The sequence below is a fragment of the Apostichopus japonicus genome, chromosome 11 (genome assembly GCF_037975245.1).
Source record: "Apostichopus japonicus isolate 1M-3 chromosome 11, ASM3797524v1, whole genome shotgun sequence".
Lineage (NCBI taxonomy): Eukaryota > Metazoa > Echinodermata > Holothuroidea > Aspidochirotida > Stichopodidae > Apostichopus > Apostichopus japonicus.
The window spans coordinates 15,702,941-15,722,521 of NC_092571.1; the positions used below are offsets into that span (position 1 = coordinate 15,702,941).

Consider the following 19,581-nt stretch of genomic DNA (forward strand, 5'->3'; position numbering starts at 1 on the left):
GCAGACTAAAATTTGACATTTTGCAACATTTTACATTCATAGCGTATCAGTAGCGTGCACAGGATTTCCATGTTGGGGGGGGGGCAAAAATTCAAACTCTCTCCCCCAACTGATTTTGGTAAGGAACTTTGGTGGAAGTTCCAGAGGCAAAGATTTTATGAAGAACGGGAGCTGCCCTGGGATAAATGAAGCTTCTCCAAGAATTTGTTTTTGTTAGTGTCAAATGGTGAATTATGAGGCATATTTAGACTATAATTTAGGTCCATATAAGTACTGTAGCTGCAAAATGCAAGATTGTGCACACTTTAAAGTTCATGGAGGGCCATGAAGTATTTGATAAAGGAGGGATGCAGTTGTGGGTTTATCGAAGCTTACTCTCGTGTAGCAGGGGGGGGGGTGGTGATCGGGGTTGACAGTTCTCAAGAAAAGAAAAACTTGGAAGTCAAATGGTTCATTCTTTGGTATATTTAGACTATAATTAAGATCTATTTAAGTAATTCTAAATGGAAGATTGTGCTATTATAATTCTCAATTCTTCCCAGCTGAATGCAAAAAAACAAACGGCTGATGAACCGAGGTGCTCTTATGTGATGATCCTGCTAGATGTGTCTGTATACATAAATGTATAAATGTGAAATGTATCTAGTTTGTATATGGCCTGACTTTCGATTCAAGGGCCTGTTTTTCATTGTTCTGAGGGGCCTAAAGCAGTACATTGAGGACATTTTAGTAACGGGCTGGCCGCCTTAATACTATACCCGATGTACTGTACTGTAGATTAAAGAATGGAACATCATATGTAGATGAATAATCAATGTGCGCTAAAACAAGGACATGGGGCCACTTTGGATTACTGACTGCACAGGTTCATACCAATACCAACCTGTTTGGTTTTGGCGGAATTACTTTACTTTTGCCCCAATAGACTGCAACGGCCTAGCCTCCGCTATTGACCAAATCTAGAGTTAACAACAGTACATCGAGAGACTATGTCTACCAATTTGAAGTGTTTATTTTTCTTTTCTGTAAGCGTGTCATTGTCTATCACCGGTCAGCTTGAAAATAAACAAATGCTTTAGTCTGTTGTATAAATGGTGCAATAGATGTTTGAAGTCTGGCATACTGTAGGTCAGCTGGTTTCCAAGCCAATGACCAACAAAATGAGCTCAGCCTACCATGTGTTCATATACTGTACACGTGTATCGATGCTAGCCTATTAACGGTTGCTGTTGCTATCTATTGAGACTAATAGCAAACTGTCTGAATGAAATTATCTGAATGAAAATGACAAACAAACAACTTTCATTGACTTCTTAAAGGGATAAAATTCAAATAGGGCCTAACCTGTAGTGAATTTAGTAAGAAGTGACATGAGATTATGAAAAAAAAAAAAAATAACAGAAACGTATGAATGGATACATATAATCAATTCTTGTATATTCCAACACATCTTTGAAACTACCTAACAACAACTTTCAAGTATCCAAATGCTATGTTTAGTTGCTTGGAAATGCGGTAATCAAAAAAAATGAAAAATTTCATTTATGTTTAAAAGTAGAATGGCGTTTCAGACATTTTAGTGACGTCATAATCAACATAGACAGGGACTTGATGGTTTTGCTGCGCTGCATCAATATTTCATTTCAAATTTCTTTAGTGCAACTAATTAAATTGATTCAGGCCTTATAGTCTAGATAACAACTCCCTGGTAGAAGTAAAAGCTTCTTCATATCTGAGAAAACCCAAGAAGGTCAGAACTTGAGAGAAGCCATGTATCAAAAATTGATAAATTATTTGAACTGCAGGCAAGATGAGCTTTAACATAAATCTATATTACACCCACCCAATCTTACATTACATCTCATACTTCTCTCCCTACCCCACCCTCCCCACCTCTGCCTTCATCCAAAACCCTCCTCTAATCTATCCTGACCTCATAGTCGCCCTCTCCCAACCCCAATGTCAATCCACCCAATTTCCAATCCCAGCATCCACCTCAGGACTCCAAGCTCTAATTTGGTGTATGCATAACATGCGTCATGAAGGAGTGGTGTGTATCGTAGGCAAGGCCAAGTTCCATATCTATCAATCATTTCGTTTTGTTCAACTCTTGGATAATAAGGGTTGTTGATACGAATCATATCTTACAAGATGAAAGTACGTATAAAATAAAATATATTACGGAAGGTAAATAATCGCACAAGTTCAATGTTTAATCTTAGCGTTTATTGCCAAAATGAAAAGTAAAGTCTCTTTCAGGTTACCTTGGTTCCTTTTGTTACCCTCCTTTCTTTCCTTTTTCTCCAATTTATTTACAATCATAAATGTTTTATGTAGATTTTAGACAATTGAAAAATGAAAACAATTAATATTGATTAGAAACGTTTTAATATAATATGAGAAACCATGAGGGAAATACTGTAAAGAGGTGAAAATGGCCCTTAATTACACAGGAGGAAAAATCAAGAATGGCAAAAGTTAATAATGATGTCTCGACCTAAAGTACATGTTACCGATTCACGGAAAACATAAATTGTTTGCTATAAGGAGAGAGCGAGAGAGGAAGCTTGACATTGCCTTTGATCAGGACAATCTTTTGTGGTTGTTCAAACAATACTTCAAATAGATATGAAAATATTGATCATCATTTGATAACAATAATGATGGGACAACAGAGCTAAATATCATTTTGAAATTATGAAAGGAGGTATCACTAAAATCTGCTGAATAAAATGTCATGTAGCCATGGAAAGCTCGCCTTTGAAGCAGTTGGTTACTTTAATCCATTAATTAGAAAGGTACAGTAGGAGGCAACTTTCAAGACACTACATTATCTAATTACATTTATTCTAGATATTGGGTGGACAATGATTAATATTTTGCACCTCTACTCACCCGGATATGCCACTCTCATGCGTTCTCTTGTAAGGACAGTGTTTCGTTTGAATTGTTTGGTGTCAGGTGAAAACTGTTCTAAGCAGTACTTAAAATGAATAAAATCAGATGATTTCTTAACACTTGTCCTCAAATAGTTTTAATAAGATACCAATGCTTTTGTCAAAGTAAACACAGTAACTTTAGAACAATGTAATAACACTTTGTGAGAAGGCTATGCTATGCAACCCTAGCTTACTACTGTCCCTGCGTGTTAACATTTTTCCTAGAACTTTAAGTACTGTATCCAATGAAGAAATGTTTTCATAACATTGGTGGTCTTATAAGTGGATTTGTGTTAATTAGTATATGCAATGAACGCAAAACATACATTATAACAGACTGAGTAACACATAATAACATTCCTGCAAGATATTTACTATCAATTAAATCCATCTAATTTATAGTGGGGCCCGACTTCCAATTGAAGGACCCGTTTTGATTATTCCCAGGGGCCTTAAACAGTACATTGGGGACACTTTACTTACATTACTAGGCTGATCGCCTTAATACTATTTTTGGTCGGCTCGATTGAAGACAAAAGAATGGGACATCTAGATAATAAGCAATATGCACTAATACAATGTACACAAAGGGCCAGTTTGGTGTACTGTCTGCAAGTTTAGTACCAATAGTTACTTGTTTGGTTTCAGCGATATTACTTTACCTTGGCCCCGGGGTACCGCACCAGCCTAGCCTGCGCTACTAACCACATCTAGAGTTAGCAACAGGACATTGAGATACGATATCTATCAGTCTGAAGTATATATTTCTCTTTTCGTTAAGCCAGCCATTATCTACTGTATCACCAGCCTGAAACGAAGCAAGTACGTTAGTCTTTTAGATAAATGGTGAAAAAGATGATTGACATCTGGCGCATACCTGTTCATTTCCAAACTAGTTTGAGACATTTTAGTGACGTCATAATCAATATAGACTGAGATATACTTTATATGATGGTATTGCTTCTCTGCATGAAGGTTTCCTTTCAAATTTCTTTAGTGCAACTACTTGAAATTGATGCAGGCCTTAGTCTAAATGACAGCTACCTATTACAGAAGTAAGCACTTCTATATTTCTTAGAATAACTACAATAAGAGAGTCAGAACTTGGTAAAACTGCATATATTTAAATTGTTTTTCAGATGAGCTCTTAACCCATATCATACCCATTCCCATCTTACATTCCTCTCCCCCACTCCCCATCCCACCTCTGCTTTCTCCAAAAACCCTCCTCTAATCGATCCCGACCTTATAGTCACCTTCACCCAAACCCCAATGCCAACCAAATCCAACTTCCAATCCCACACCAGCCTCAAACATGTGTGATTAAGAGGAGGCTTTTATCCTAGGGCCTACAGCACATTCCATATCTACCATCCATTTTGTTTTTTTATCTTATTCAATTATCATATCATAGAAGGGTTGAAAATGCAAATTCTAACCTATGAGATGAAAGTAGATGGAATTCTAAAAACAGCTTGCCTTTGTTTGACTTCGTTTCTACTTTGAAATGAAGCAAATGAACGATTTTGGTAAATATGTCATAAACTTATGGAAGGTAAATATATCGTACACATTCAATATTTACTCTCAGCGTTTCGTGGTAAGTCTTGGTTTTGATGACAATAGAAACCTATGCAGTCATGATGGTCTGTGAGAGTGTATGTGTGGGGTTGTACTGTGTGAATGTGTGTGTGTGTGTGTGGTGCCCAGCTTGTAAACACAATATTTCAAGACAGGAATCATGGATACCATTTGTACTTGGCATGTAGATGCCCCATATTGAGTAGAAGAACCCTATTGCTTTGGTGGAAGTTAAAGTTCATCTAAGATCACCAGAGGTCAAACTGTGGAAACCTTGTAAAGACAGTATCTCAAGTTAGGAAGCATGGGAACTTTTCATACTTGTCATGTGGATGCATTAAAGCAAGTAGAAGAATCCTATTGTTTTTGGTGGAGGGCAAAGGTCATATGAGATCACCAGAGGTCAAATTGTGTGAACCTTGTAAACACGATATCTCAAGAAGGAAAGCTTGGATCAATCTCGTATTGCGTGTGAAGGAGTACCACATTAAGTTCAAGTAAAGACAATAACTCAAGGAGGGAAGGTTGGACGAATCTCATATTTAGTATGTAGTTGGTACGCGTTCAGTACAAAATTTGATTGAGGTCAAAGGTCATTTGGAGTCACGAGACTCCAAATTGTGGAACCTTGTTTTATAAGCAATGGTCTCTCCCAATGTGCGTTACGCCTCATACTAATAGGAGGCTATGGGCAAATGGAGATGATCCTATGGGCATCCGTAGAATCTAAAACAGAAAGCTCGACCAAATTTGCATTGGCTTCAAGGTGCCGCTTGGAAGCCTTATTTTGAGTGCAAAAATGGTGTACTTTGCAGTACAGCGGTTCTATTGGACGTTTTTCGTCGTATTTATTTCAGGTTGGATGTAGTTTCGTTTTCACCAGGCAGCGTTTATGAAACTAACAGTTCGTCTAGTTAGATTTTTTACTATGACCAATTCGAAATAATTGTGTAAAACGGTATTAGTTTGGTAGTGAGTTCACAAGCTTTTGTCTGGATCGGCTGTTGATCGCAATTTGTGTAGTCTCTTCCACCAATTTCAGCATAGCTATGCCTTAAAAGTAACGTTCAACTTTCCTCACATTTATGATTATGGGACAACTTGAACAAACCTGGGTAGGCCTGTGAGCAATTTCTTGTTGTCTAGGCCAGCAACGGTTGGGTAGAGTAGGGTTCGTTTACACAACAACGTGAAGAATACGAGTCAGAATACCAATACACTTAAGATGGCAAAACATCTCCTTCATTATTTCTTAAGGCAATTTTCCTACTGGCTATCAGTCATAATTCGCAAATTATAGAACAATTTAAGGAGTTTCGAGACAAGTTTGCTGTTGTTACTGCTAGGAATTTTGGAAGAGAGATGCTCTTACAACCTCAGATTATCATTGCGTAAAAGATCGCTTTGATTTAGGCAGTAAAATGGAGTAATAGCGATATTTTTCGCGCATCAATCTGCAGCTAAAAGACATATAAATAATTAGGAAAATGTACGAAGTCGCTGCTCTACTTGAGCAGCGGTTCAAAGTAGCAGTGAGGTACTGTATATGCATAGGACTCCCGCACACCTAGTTTCTGTATTGTACATGCCTAGTAAAGTAGAGGAGCCCTTATGTAACAGAAGCCAAGCTATCTTCGTAGGTATTTTTACAGATGTTTTATTTTTAATTTTTTGAGACACTACAGTAGGCCTAGCTGCTTATTTATGATTTATGATTGTTCAACACTTACTTTTGGTGGAAAAAGTTTTAATTTCGTACTGCAAAGAAACATGACTTTCTAATGCGCAATTACGTAGCACCATGCATCTGCCTAACTGCCTAAGATTTGTTCATAGAAAGTATTGATGTTGCAGATCTGTACTTTGGAGACTTGACCAACAATCATAGGCCTAGTGGCGAGTGGAATTTGGCGAGTAGATTTTTAGTCACCGTCTCCAAATAGCGAGTATTTAAAATATATTTGTCGAGGCCTGAAAACCTTCACAGCATGATTTCTCATGGAAGAAATCATGGATACTTTTCATACATGGTATATGGATTTGCCATATTGAGTACAAGAATCCTATTGCTTGTGAGGTCAAATCTCCAATAGGTCACCAGAGGTCAAACCTTTTACATGATATGTAACGATGGAAATCGTGGATACCTCTAATACTTTGTGTGTGGATTCATAACATTAAGTACAGGACCCCTATTGTTTTTGATGGAGGTGTGTATAGCCACGTACAGTAGACTGACCTGTGTTATCATGCCATAGTGTCATTGTAACAGCTAGTTCTGGTTATACTAACAAGCAGAAGTCTAGTGCATTGAAGTCATTGAAACCTCAATGCATTTTGCATTCTGGTTTCCTTTTGTTTCCATTTCTTTACAATCTTTGGAAGATGAAAATGTAAACAATCGACGAAATATCAATTAAAAACGTTTTAAGATAGTACTGTATGAGACACAATGAGGGGAATAAAGAGGTGAAAATGGCACCATACTGTAATTATACGTGAGGAGGGAAATTGATTTAATGACAATTGACAAAAGTGAATCATGTCTTAATATATGTAAAACATGCTACTTTTCCTTGGAAAGAAACAAGTTTGTTATAATGAGAGAGAGTGAGCTTGCTTGAAATAGCTTTTAGTAGAGACAGTTTTATTGCATTGTTCAAACAATACCTCAAATAGATAGGAAAATAATGATTATCGTTTGATGACAAGAGTGATGTTATATTTATGCAAATAAAACAAGTTTTGAAAGGAAACGTCTTCCCTCTCCTCTCATCCCTTTTCTTATCTTCCTTTTCAAGCTTGCCCCATTGCCCCCAAAGCTGGTGCAATAACCACCAACACCAAAGCTGACACCCCCACCCCCAAAGCTGGAGCAACCACCATCAAAGCTGGAGCAACCACCACCGGAGCTGGAGCAACCACCACCAAAGCTGGAGCAACCACCACCAAAGCTGGAGCAACCACCACCAAAGCTGGAGCAACCACCACCAAAGCTGGAGCAACCACCACCAAAGCTGGAGCAACCACCACCAAAGCTGAAGCAACCACAACCAAAGCTGAAGCAACCACAACCAACTATAATGGAGCATGCTCGGTAAACCTTTAGTGTTGGCCTAATTAAATATCAAGTTATAAAACTGTTCTAGAAAATTTAACATGAAAGTCATTCGGACAACCTCCTATAGTCCTTTCTTCTGCTTACACCTTCTGCTGGCTGTTTATCGACACCAAAAAATATAGAAAATTGATAGTTTTGTTTTAAAAGTAAAAATTAACAATTCAATTGTGCATCTATTTATACAGCATCACCTAATATTCCAGAAACAACAAATTCTGTTTTTCTAGTAATATTAAAATTCTTGTGTAAACTTGGAAGTATCTGCAATAATGCCTGTTGTAAACCGAAAGGTATTTATCAAGTCATTTCACCAATAATGTACTATTTACAATCACCTACATATCGCTACAATTGTGTACACAGTTAGTGTCTAGTATAACCTTACCCGTAACCTATATGTACTGTATGACAGAACATAATTAAAACGAACAAAACTCCAACAGTAAACAGTTGATTTTCATGCTTTCAACAAATTGTTCAACACATTTTTTCCTGGTAATAGTTTAGTAGACGTGATGGTAATAGTAGCTCCTTTACTTCCTCAGATGGTGAAAGGAGTAGTAAATAAACTAAAACTGAAATCCAATCATTGTACCTAATGTGATCAATATGTTAGTAACAAAATCAAGCAAGTAAAACTTCAAACATTTGCTGCATTGCTCTCTTTGCGAGTTCCTATTCCTCTAATTCTCATACCTCATCTTGTCTACTTATCCCTTATGTTTTCAGTGAATTAATATCTCCATTATCATAAATCGCAAACTTAGTGTTTTCTTCGTTTTAATTCCAGAGTATGAGCATTATTGATGGTAGCCTGACAAACTGTAGAGCAATCTACACAGCTGGGTGCATGATGAGTGGCATATACAAAATCACACCTAATGGTTGGACTGAAGAACCTTTTGAAGCTTATTGCAATATGGAACCTCTTACTGTTCCAAACTTGAACTCATGCTACGGACGTGGCTGGACTGTAAGTAAATAGAAGGTTTACTACCATTGTTATTTACTGTACCCTGAACTCCATCTATACTATCTTGTACAGGGAAGAACTCTGTGGGTTAGGAAGGTGTTGAAATGCCAACATCTCAACCGGCAAGCTGGGAGGGAAGTTAAAGGTATAGTATAGCTAGCAACTTTGCATTCGGCTATAAATCCTGCGATTCCGTCAAAAGTATGGAGCATGACCTAAACTAACATCGCGATTCATCTAACGCGCGTTCCCTTTACATCAATATTTCTTACTTACATTGAGCGATACTCTACTAGTTATCAGTATTTTTCCATTATATACATATTTCCATTCGATTCCTAATCATGTACCGCACAAAACATATTTTGTATATTATATTCAAATGTAAAGCGGAAATGGAATTGTTTCTTTCATCACTTGAATTAAAATTTGACTAAAAGGCTAATGAACTGCATTGGTATGAGAATTTGATAATGAATCTAGGATATCAAGAATAGTTCATGACATCTAAAGGTTGATTTGCTCTTTCTTTGTTGAAAACCTTGCCACCAGATTGAATTTGTGAGCAACAGGCTCAGATAATGTTTACAACTCATGACAAATTTGTCAAGCAGAAATGATGTTGAATGTCGTCAAATGTTGCTCTGTTGTTCACATGAAATCGGGAGGGATATTTAAGGTATAAACTAGCTAGCTGCTTTTGCATTCGGTTAACAAATTACTGCGATTTCTTCAATTGTTTGGAGAAAGAAGGTTTAGTAAGGGTGCTCTGTTGTTCACTTGCAAATAAAAACACATTTTTGGTTGAGATAATTGTAAACAATTATAAAAACAATGGCTTAACTTTAAAATGTTGGGCCTGAACTGAGGAGCCGACGTTATCAACCATTTAGCATTAAAGGAGCATTGCAGACGTGAAAAATTTTAAAGCTGAATTTCTAGAAAACCTAACAGCTATACAAACACTACGGAGCACCCAAGGTAACATTGTTGTTGGACTATGACATATCAACACTAAAGTCATGCCACAAGTCATGCCTTAAATGATTGATAATTAGCTCTATGGCTGTTGGTGTATCGTCATGAACATATCTCGCATGCTAATTTCATGAAACATCTTTAAGGAGTCTGGTGAATAAGTAGATAGTTTCAATAAAGGCGTGGATCCAGGGAATATAGGGTTCACTATACCCAACTACTTATACATTTCCAAACCAACACAAAATAAATATTTAAAGGTAGTCATTAAGAAAACCTTGCATGTTTACATAATTTATAGCCTAAATATGCCTGGAAATGCACCATACTACATCTAATATTTGACTTTGTTCTCAGAGGAAGGAGCCACACCCCTAACATGGGGGTTGGCTTCAAGGACCCCAGAACCACACCCTCCTTTGTAAAATCTTACATCCCCCGCGCAATAAACAGTGAATGTCTACGTATATTTAATCTTTGACCTTTAACCATTTTTGCTTCTTTTCGTATTGTAATCCTTCAATTTGTTCTTGTTTGTTTGTTTTTTGCAAAGGTTTTTCAGCGTCGTGTGAACGGTTCTGTCGATTTCAATCGTAACTGGGCCAGCTATAAAGATGGGTTTGGACAGCTGGATCATGAGTTTTGGCTTGGAAATGAAAAGTTGCTCTACCTGACAAAGGAGGACCGCAAACACAGACTTCGGATCGATCTTGTGAGCAACAGTGGGACTACATACCACGCTTGTTATAGGATATTTCACATCAAGGAAGAGGGGGGAATGTACGAGTTGCATGCGTCTGGATTTCGTGACAACAGCAGTAAGTAGACAAACACAATTGTGTTTGCAAATGCATCGTGATTCCGTTCGTTTCTAGACGTGAGTGTTAAATATTGGCCTGAGGTTTATGAGTTCAAGCAGTAATAGTTCTCTTGCTGTTTGCTGTCTGCAGGTGAAAATTTGTGTGATCTTATGTAAACTTTCCCCTTAAGTTAAGGGTGTGATGATTTGTATTGCTTTTGCTAATTTGTTAAAGGAGACAAAGTCCACTGTGATCATTGGTCGATGTGATAGAGAAATCTGTGTAAACAACTTCCCTCTAAAAGCTAAGAAAAAGCTTAGTCCATCATTGGAAGATATCAAGGCTGAAGACTTGAGCAAGTCTAAATATGACATCATCACACCACATGTGTTTCAACTTTTAATGATTTTCTTTACTTAGTACAATACTTATTTTCTGTAACAGAGATGGATTTTGCAAATGCTGACGCTATAAAATTGAAGTTAATACGAGATAATGATGACAGCCGTTTCAGTGGGAATGTAAGGCTTATTTTTAATAGTTCCAGGTATAAGTTGGTAACGGTAAGCCGGGCCTTACACTAGTAACGTTAAGCCGAGAGTAAACATGAAAGTCTTCATAAATAGTCTTCAAAAGCGGATATTTGATTAATAAGTTCCTTTTGATTAACTCTTGGTATTTAAACTCAATGATGATTATAACTATAACTTGGGATGATTAAAATACACAAGCATAAATGCTGATTATAAATATAAATTACGGAGCCCTATGTTATACGTCTGTAGGCTTCGGGAGATAAACTTAACTCCCGATATGTCTTTAGGAGACACTTTAACCCCCGATTCCAAAATAACAAATTACTACGCGATTTTGGGGTCACATGGGCATCAGTAATGTCTAGAGAAGCTGACGTGGGGAGGGAAGACTAAGAGGGGGAGCATCGTGATTGGGGCAAATCCCCTGATACCCCCTTCCTTTATGCGGCCACTGCTTATCTGGAGTGGAGCATCTTGTACGTTATCAACATTGATGAAGAGAATGCTAGCAATAGAGTTAAGGGATTCAATATGGAAAATATAAAAAGCAAACAAATAAAATTGAGAATAAAAAGAAAAAAATCATGAAAAAGATTCTACTATATGAGATCTTGGAATTTTTTGCAACCTCTAAATTTTGTTTACATCAAAATAAATGGTTTATGAACTCTATGATATATAAGTCAGAAACTGTACATACAGTATATAGGATTGTTCTATCGTTCTGTTGCTATGAAGCATGATTGCCAAAAAAATGTAAAATGTGAAGAAAATGTGATAGTTAGTTTGGGAAACACTACCCATTATCGAAAGGTAAGAAATTTTGGGAGGCCGGAGTGGTTCTGCTATAAATATGAGCATGTCGTGCAGTGTGATTATGATTGTAGTTGCAATCAAAATAGAAGAGGGTGGGTTGTGATGATTTATCGGACAGTCAGTTACCACTAACACCGAATGCCGTATCTGCAATGGCATCACCAGAATTTCCAGAAAGTGCAAGGGGGGGGGGGGGAGTAGATGACGAGCATAAGTTTTCCTTTTCTCATTTTTCTGTCTTTTTTTTAGGGGGGGGTGGGAGGGGCTTGAAAATTTTGGATGTGCAAAACTGCAACTGTATAAAGTAAACATCAAAGGCCAAATATAGGGCACTTGAGCATCAGCTTTGTCATGATTTGAGCCATGAGAGTATGAGAAGGACAATGTCATTATTGTTAGAATCGTAACAAATGCAGGAGCTATTTTGGATTGTATGGAAACGAGCCAAACAACATTACTCCACATATGGCAATACAGTTAGTGGTTATTTTTCTTCATCTTCTCTTCTTCATCTATTTGTTTGCTGAGCTACTTTTACACATTTTGAAATATCTGTATTTCCTTTGAGCCAATCTGTAGTTATTGGCAAGCAATTGTGAATATTTATATAGTGATATCAACATATTCAGAGATGTTAATGGAAGTAGCTGCAGTATCGTTGACAGCATATGTAATTACTCCATTGACATTCAAAATGTTGTTATTATTTGCAGGTTCCAGTGCTAGTACCTCTTTAAGTTTAATTGTTTTGACAAAAATGTCGCTGATTGTTCATTCCGTTCCTTTTCTATTTCTCTATAATATTGTAATAATTTTAGAATGTTCATATTAGGACTGAATTTGTCGAAAGCAATTTCATGCAAGTAAATGTAAAACTTGTTCCAAGCTGAACTTTGAGAAAGTATTTTCATTATTCTTAGTGTTAAATAATAACAAGCATATGGGCAATATGGAATTTAATTATTAAGATGGTGGGGACTGAATATTTTACGGAAATTAACCAAACAACATTTTACCTAATTAATATAAGCTATGACAACGTAGTGTTTACTTTTTCTCAATCTATCCATTTGCACGTTCTGAAAAAGTTGTATGCATTTCAGCCAATCCGTGAAATTATTGTGAATAATTTGGTCAAATAAATATCTTTGTGAAATAAAGAGCACTCCAGAGGCTAAATATCATTTGTGAACAATAAATCAGAGATGCTAATGCAGGTATCTACCATAGATCTCATATGTTATTTATTCCATCAATATCTTTATGTCTTGCAGGTCTCATGGATGGTCTCAGCGATCAGAATGGTAAAGCATTCAGTACATATGACAGAGACAATACTGAAAGTACCAACAAATGTGCCGATATCACACAGGGTGGTTGGTGGCATGGAGTATGTAATGGGGATGACACAAACCTTAACGGTGTCTACGGTTCCACCATTCACTGGAAAGGTCTTATCAAAGAAGAAAGCATCGTATCCTATGAGATGAAGGTAAAACATATTAACTAACACGATTGAGAAATGTTGAACAGTACCTTTCAAACTTGTTCCTTTTACAAATTTTTAAAAGTAAGATGCCGTCGAAATCATTTTTGAAAATGTGCAATAAAATATGTCAATGAAAATCAGAAAGAAGTCAAACTACTGACTATTTTGGTCAACAAAATTCTGAAAGAACGTCAAAATTAATGAGTACTCGGCGGCATCTAGTGTTGTAAATAAATTAACACCATGACTCAAGTCAAGTGCTTTATAATTGAACAAATTTTCTGTCAACTTTTGGCTTTTCACATTCAGTAGATTTTACCAATGTGATGTTTTGCATGTAGTAGAAAATTGTCGAATCCATCACTTGGATATTTAATTAACCTATACATTTGATCAAGAATGATGATTTACTTAACTTAGTATAAGCAAGTACTTCTGAAGTTTTGTTGAGAAGTAGTTGTCCAAAAGTAAGATCTGTAACGGATCATTAAACAATTTTTATGAAAATAAGGTTGAATTTCTAATTTTTGGTAAGTTTATAATTCATCCTTTAAAGAAAAATATATATAAAATAGTTGAAATATGATTTAAAAAAAAACCATTTTGTAGGTTTGCAGTTATATTTTTTAATAACTTCAAACTCTCAAAGTAAGGAACTTTTTGCTGCGATTTTGTTTTAAACATAAACTCATCACTTCATCATTTTGTTGATCACTGCTAGTTTATTTACAGATTAAAATCTTTTACTTTTCTGGAGAGTAAATTCCTTTTCCCCATTTATAACAATATATAGATATATGTATAGTTTTCTTTTGAATGTGAGTAAATTGTCTCTACTGTATCAAATCGACATGAATATTTGTAAATTTTCTTAGATGTATATATATATTTCATTTATATAGATAAATGATTTAACTTGGAGTTACTGTTTAGTCGGTACTAACCCTTCAAACCATGCAAAAGACTCCTATCAGAAAATATTATTCAAAACAGGTTGGTTATTAATTAGAAAATATTGTTCTCATTGACAAAATTTCAATATTTCTTACCCAGAAAAGTCAATACTTTTAGAACAATGGAAATTAAAACAGACACCTAGATCCAGTGGCGGAGCTAGGGGTATTGGTCAGGGGGGTCGAGAAGGGTCTGTTGAGGCGCCTATCTAAGCGGAGCGCCACCACAGGTTGGCGCGGAGCGTACAGAAATTTTTTGAGTAAAGATCCTCCTTAGATCGCCGGAAATGACCCTTTCCGGGCCTTGCTAATTTGCAGATAAACGAAGAATAAATAGGTGTCATGGCCATTTTGTCAGAAAATTACACCAACAAAATGTGACAAATGTCAATAGGTATTTGAGAGCGCAATAAAAAAAGTCAATAATTGCGAATAAGTAAAAAGTGGTAAAAAGCTGAAAAGGGCGCCAGCAGTCCATTTGAGTCCGTCAGGGGGGGCATCCACCCCCTCTGACTGTATGGACGCTCCGCCACTGCCTAGATCCTAGACCAATCTGAGAAAAGTGGTAATTTTTCATTCTATTCTAACTTGCTGATCTCCCCTCAATTGTGAGCTCTGACATGATGCTTGGGAACTAGGCACTGGAACTTAATTTGTGATCTTCAAGATCCGGCTTTAGGAATCACAAAAGATTTCGAGTTGGTTAGCATCATGTTTGATCTCTAGAGTAAGTAGGTGTATAAGGCAAAAATGTCACCAAAACAGAACTAGTATTGTTGGATACAGGTGACTAACGCCTGCAGTGGAATTACGACCTTCCTTACCGGTTTCGAACCTCTGGACATACAATCAGCTTCCATAGCCTAGTGGTTAGGGTGTCCGCATATAAAGGCCCGGGTTTGAATCCCGGTGGAGACTGGAAGTTTTTTCACTGTTCTGGATTTTCCAACTCCCTACAATTTTAGTTATATATGCACAAATTTGATACTGCAGAGATTCTGCCCCACTGCTATGAACTGCCCTATAAATAGCACTATAGGTGTCACAACTAGCAATCCATTGTTGATTCCTGGAATAGATGTATACAGGAGATACATAAGATAACATTATGACATAAGACTATGTGACTCAATTTTTATCCCCACATTTCACACGAAAATGCACTAAAAAAGGCACCAATTTGTGACATGAAATGACCACCAAATTGGACCTATACTACTGCTTTAAGGTTGTCAAAATACAGACCTCTCCTGATTGAAATCTATAGACATGACATGACTCTACCTAATATCAAATGATGAGACATGTGAACTTGCAGAGAAGAAAAATATGGACCACCAAATGTATGATGATGTTCGTAACGGGCGGTGTCTAAGTATGTTACGAACATCATATGCCTCAGAATATCCCTGAGAACAAGATCATTTCCATTTAAACAGGTATGACTGTATAGCATTCACTCCCAACTACTAAACAGGGGGACAAATATTATTGGGGACCGTGCATATTTTGCGTAGCAGTAATTCACTCAATGATGTTCGTAACGGTGTCTAGTCTGTTACGAACATCATCGCTTGTTGCAATGCTATTTAAATTCCTCCACACAGATACAGAAGGGGTGTATATATTTTTAATATGTACCACCTATTGTGGTCTCCTGAATAACATTGCAAAATTGATACATGAAAAGCCATGCATGTTACATACGAGTGACTTTGGTTGTGGTGTCTAATGACAAACCATGCATTGTGTCTTGTTACGAACATCATCCATTTTGGAATACTGTTGAGAAATTCATCTCAACTCATTCATTTGGAGGCACCCATTGCTTCCCTCAATATTCTCTATTGGTTCATTCCAATTGCCACCATTTCAGTGCTGCAGAAACAATGTTCACGTTATGAGTATGATGTTCGTAACGGTGTCATCTTGTCAATGTGATCATAATGTACTATAGATGAATTTTGCAGGTGATTGCCCAAGGTTGATGGACTGTATTGAGATATTTGACTTTGGTATGATGTCGGAATCATTGCTAAATATAAACTAGATGTTAGGCCCCATCAAAATCCCACAAAACTGGCAACTGGGGGAGAGCAAACCATGCATGGTGTCTTGTTACGAACATCATTAATGCTGGAATACCACTGGGAAAAATATCTCAACTCAATGATTTGGCGGCACCATATTGCTTCCCTCAGTAGGATGAGAGTAATGTGCTCAAAATGGGTTGGTATAATCCCAATGCTACCCCTTCCAGTGCTGCAGAAAAAATGTGCAAGTTATGTGGATGATGTTTGTAACGGTGTCAACTTGTCACGATGATTGTGATGTACTACTATAACTGAATCTTGCAGGTGACTTTCTAATGTTGATGGGGATATTTGAGGTAAGTATGGCTTCAACATCAAATCCCGAAAACATGGTTATATTCGGACAGGAAACCACACAGTGAGAGCTCCATGAAAGACACCATGTTACAAACATCATTGACTCAGAGCAAACCTGGACCATGAATTTCAGTTGTAATTTTCTCAACTGTCTGAAGTCCAGTTATCTTCTGCTTTTCAATTTAATGTTCACAAGTTATTAGAGTTACAAATAAACTTGGTAGTTGTAGTATTTGAGTTATTTCATTTTTTAGGTGTTATGTCACAATTCCTGTTGCAGTATCATATTTGTGCTTATATATATATTTATATATGTATATATATATATATATATAGAGAGAGAGAGAGAGAGAGATAATGTTTATGTGTGGGGAGATATGTTTCATGAAGGTAAATGATAATATGTACCCAAGATATATATATATATCATTTATTGAATACATGTGGTGAATGTCATTTACCCATCTGCTGTTTTGTTCTCTTCTGTTTTCTTTTGATGATAATATTTCCAACCGACACATCTCCCCCAACCTACACCCACTCACCCCCCCTTCTCCCACCCCCAACCACCCCTCCTACATTTCCTTTAAGCTCTCATGTCTAGCTGTATGTGCATCAGATAAGAAAACACTGTTGTTAGTATCACAAGTCCCTTGGAAGGGAATTTAGATACTACATATGATTAGGTCAAAGGTCGGTGACCAATCTACTCTGTACTATTTATACGTGATCACATGCTTCCAACCGCTCATCGCTCACTAAATTGCGATTAGCGGTCCAGTAACATTGTGTAAAAGACTTTCGGCGTATATTCTCATAATTTCATCTATATGTCTTATGACCATACCCATAGATTCTGGGAGCCAGATTATCTGACTTCCTTTACGTGAGCGTGGAACGCAGACCTTTTGAAATTAGTAGTGTTGAGTAGTTGTCTGTATTATGTCATTTATCGATCATGAATGATTCATGGATTTGCGTATTATAAACAACGTTTAGGATCTATCCCATCGAGAATATAAAGCGTCATGAAACGAAACACAAGATTTCCAAACAAGTTTGTGAAGCTTTGTTCATAGAATAATGCAGTGCTTCAATGAAAGATCAGTTTGAGCTGCTGAAAGGTCCCGATTTCCATTCCGATTGGTGATATTTTCGTCCAAGAAGTCCATTTGATGTCCTTGTTGAGGTCACAAAGCAGCCAGGTCAATTTACCTAGTTATGCCACCTCGAGGTTAACAGGAAGTAACTTCTTAACAACTCAGAGCTATATGAACCAATGGCAGACTGCCACCCATGAAAAGTATATAAAACTAATACAGCATCTCATGAAATTCATAGTATATTGGTACAGTATACACATGTATATTGTTACAAAAGGTGTGTTACAAAGAGCATGTATGGTGCTATACAGTGTTTGCCACAAAAGGGTGCACACATTTGCCACAAGAGACATAGCAACAACATGAAGCTACAAAATGAAGACCTGTCTGTGCACAAAGTTCCGGGTTCGATTCCTGACTTTGCCTGATGAATCTGGCCATGAAGTGAAACTTTTCTGGTGTTGATCTTTAATAATTTATTATAAATCTGTCATACCACTTGCTACACATTCATATATATATATATATATATATATATATATATATATATTTATATATATATATATATATTTTTATATATATCTATATATATATATATCTATATATATATATATATATATATATATATATATATATATATAGATATATATATATAGATATATATAGATATAGAGATAAATATATAGAGATAGATAGATACATACATACATATATATATATTAGCATATATATATATTAGTATATATATATATATATATATATATATTTGTGTGTATAGATATTTATAGATTAAGATATATATATATATAGATATTTATAGATATATATATATATATACATACATTTAGATATATATAGGCCTATATAGCAGAGATATAAGATATGGCTCATAATTGGCAAATAAGGCGTATTATTTTAGAAAATATATTGGAATTTTTGGTCCCCCTGGGACAATACTTATTGGCAGTGGGAAGAAAAGTATAAAATGTAACAATGTAAGTATGATGCTAGATAAGTGTAAGTGGCAATGATGGAAATAGAACCAAATAAACGGTGATGTGAGACTTAATACGAAAGATCCAATGGATTTCTTTTCATTAACATTCAGTTATAGATTTGAAGTTCGAGGCAATTAAACTAACAGTTTAGGTTTTTGAGAGAATGTCTATGAAGATTGAAATGTTCGGAATGGGGAAACCAGCAAAATGATCACGAAGAGTAGAATTTTTTGTGATTATTATAACGTAAGCCGAACCGAGAACCTGTTTCACCTACATAATTGCCCTCTTTGCAAAGTACACGTAGAACATGTAAATGAAATTGTTAGAATCACAAGAGAGGGAAGAGGGTCTTAGACCATAGTCAACATTGGGAATTCTGGGGTAATATGACGGCATGTTTGGCATAGAGTAAGAAGAAAAGTAAAAACTCAAAGATGGATTGAACACAATGATATTTGGAATGGTTTGCTTTTTTATTATTTTTATTATTTCAATTCCTTCCTCAGCCAATATATATATTTGTAGCTGGAGCATGACTGACAGTGACCTAGGTAGCCTACTGCAGGTTAAAAACAAACACTGTTCCTCCTACAGCTATGGCCTGACTAGCAATAATAATTCTTTGTACAATATTCTATGGCTGCATATATATAGAAAAATTTGTTAAAACCATATTTTATCATGTATTTGTAGTTAGCTTACACAAAGTGTACACAATTGTGCACTTCAGACTTGCCTGCAAAACCAGGCGGTAAGGTGAGCTGTGAGATACTGCAACACATAATTGTTACACATCGGATATGTAGACTGAGATACTGTAACACAGTATATGTAACATCTGATATGTAAACTGTGGGATACTGTAACACAGTATATGTAATACCAGATATGTAAACTGTGG

The 19,581-nt window shown here is 36.3% G+C and overlaps 1 protein-coding gene across 2 annotated transcripts in view; it reads left to right on the top strand.

Moving 5' to 3' along the window:
• Positions 1-17,032, top strand: part of LOC139976049 (uncharacterized) — an 86,168-nt gene extending 69,136 nt beyond the window's left edge. Inside the window, exons 6-8 of one of the 2 annotated variants that reach the window (XM_071984448.1) lie at positions 8,432-8,614; positions 10,146-10,410; positions 13,019-17,032. In XM_071984448.1, the coding sequence (XP_071840549.1) occupies positions 8,432-8,614; positions 10,146-10,410; positions 13,019-13,254 (684 nt within the window). In that variant the 3' untranslated portion in view covers positions 13,255-17,032. The remainder of the gene's footprint in view (positions 1-8,431; positions 8,615-10,145; positions 10,411-13,018) is intronic. The other variant, XM_071984449.1, reaches the window with a different exon arrangement.
• The last annotated feature ends 2,549 nt before the right edge of the window (positions 17,033-19,581 follow it).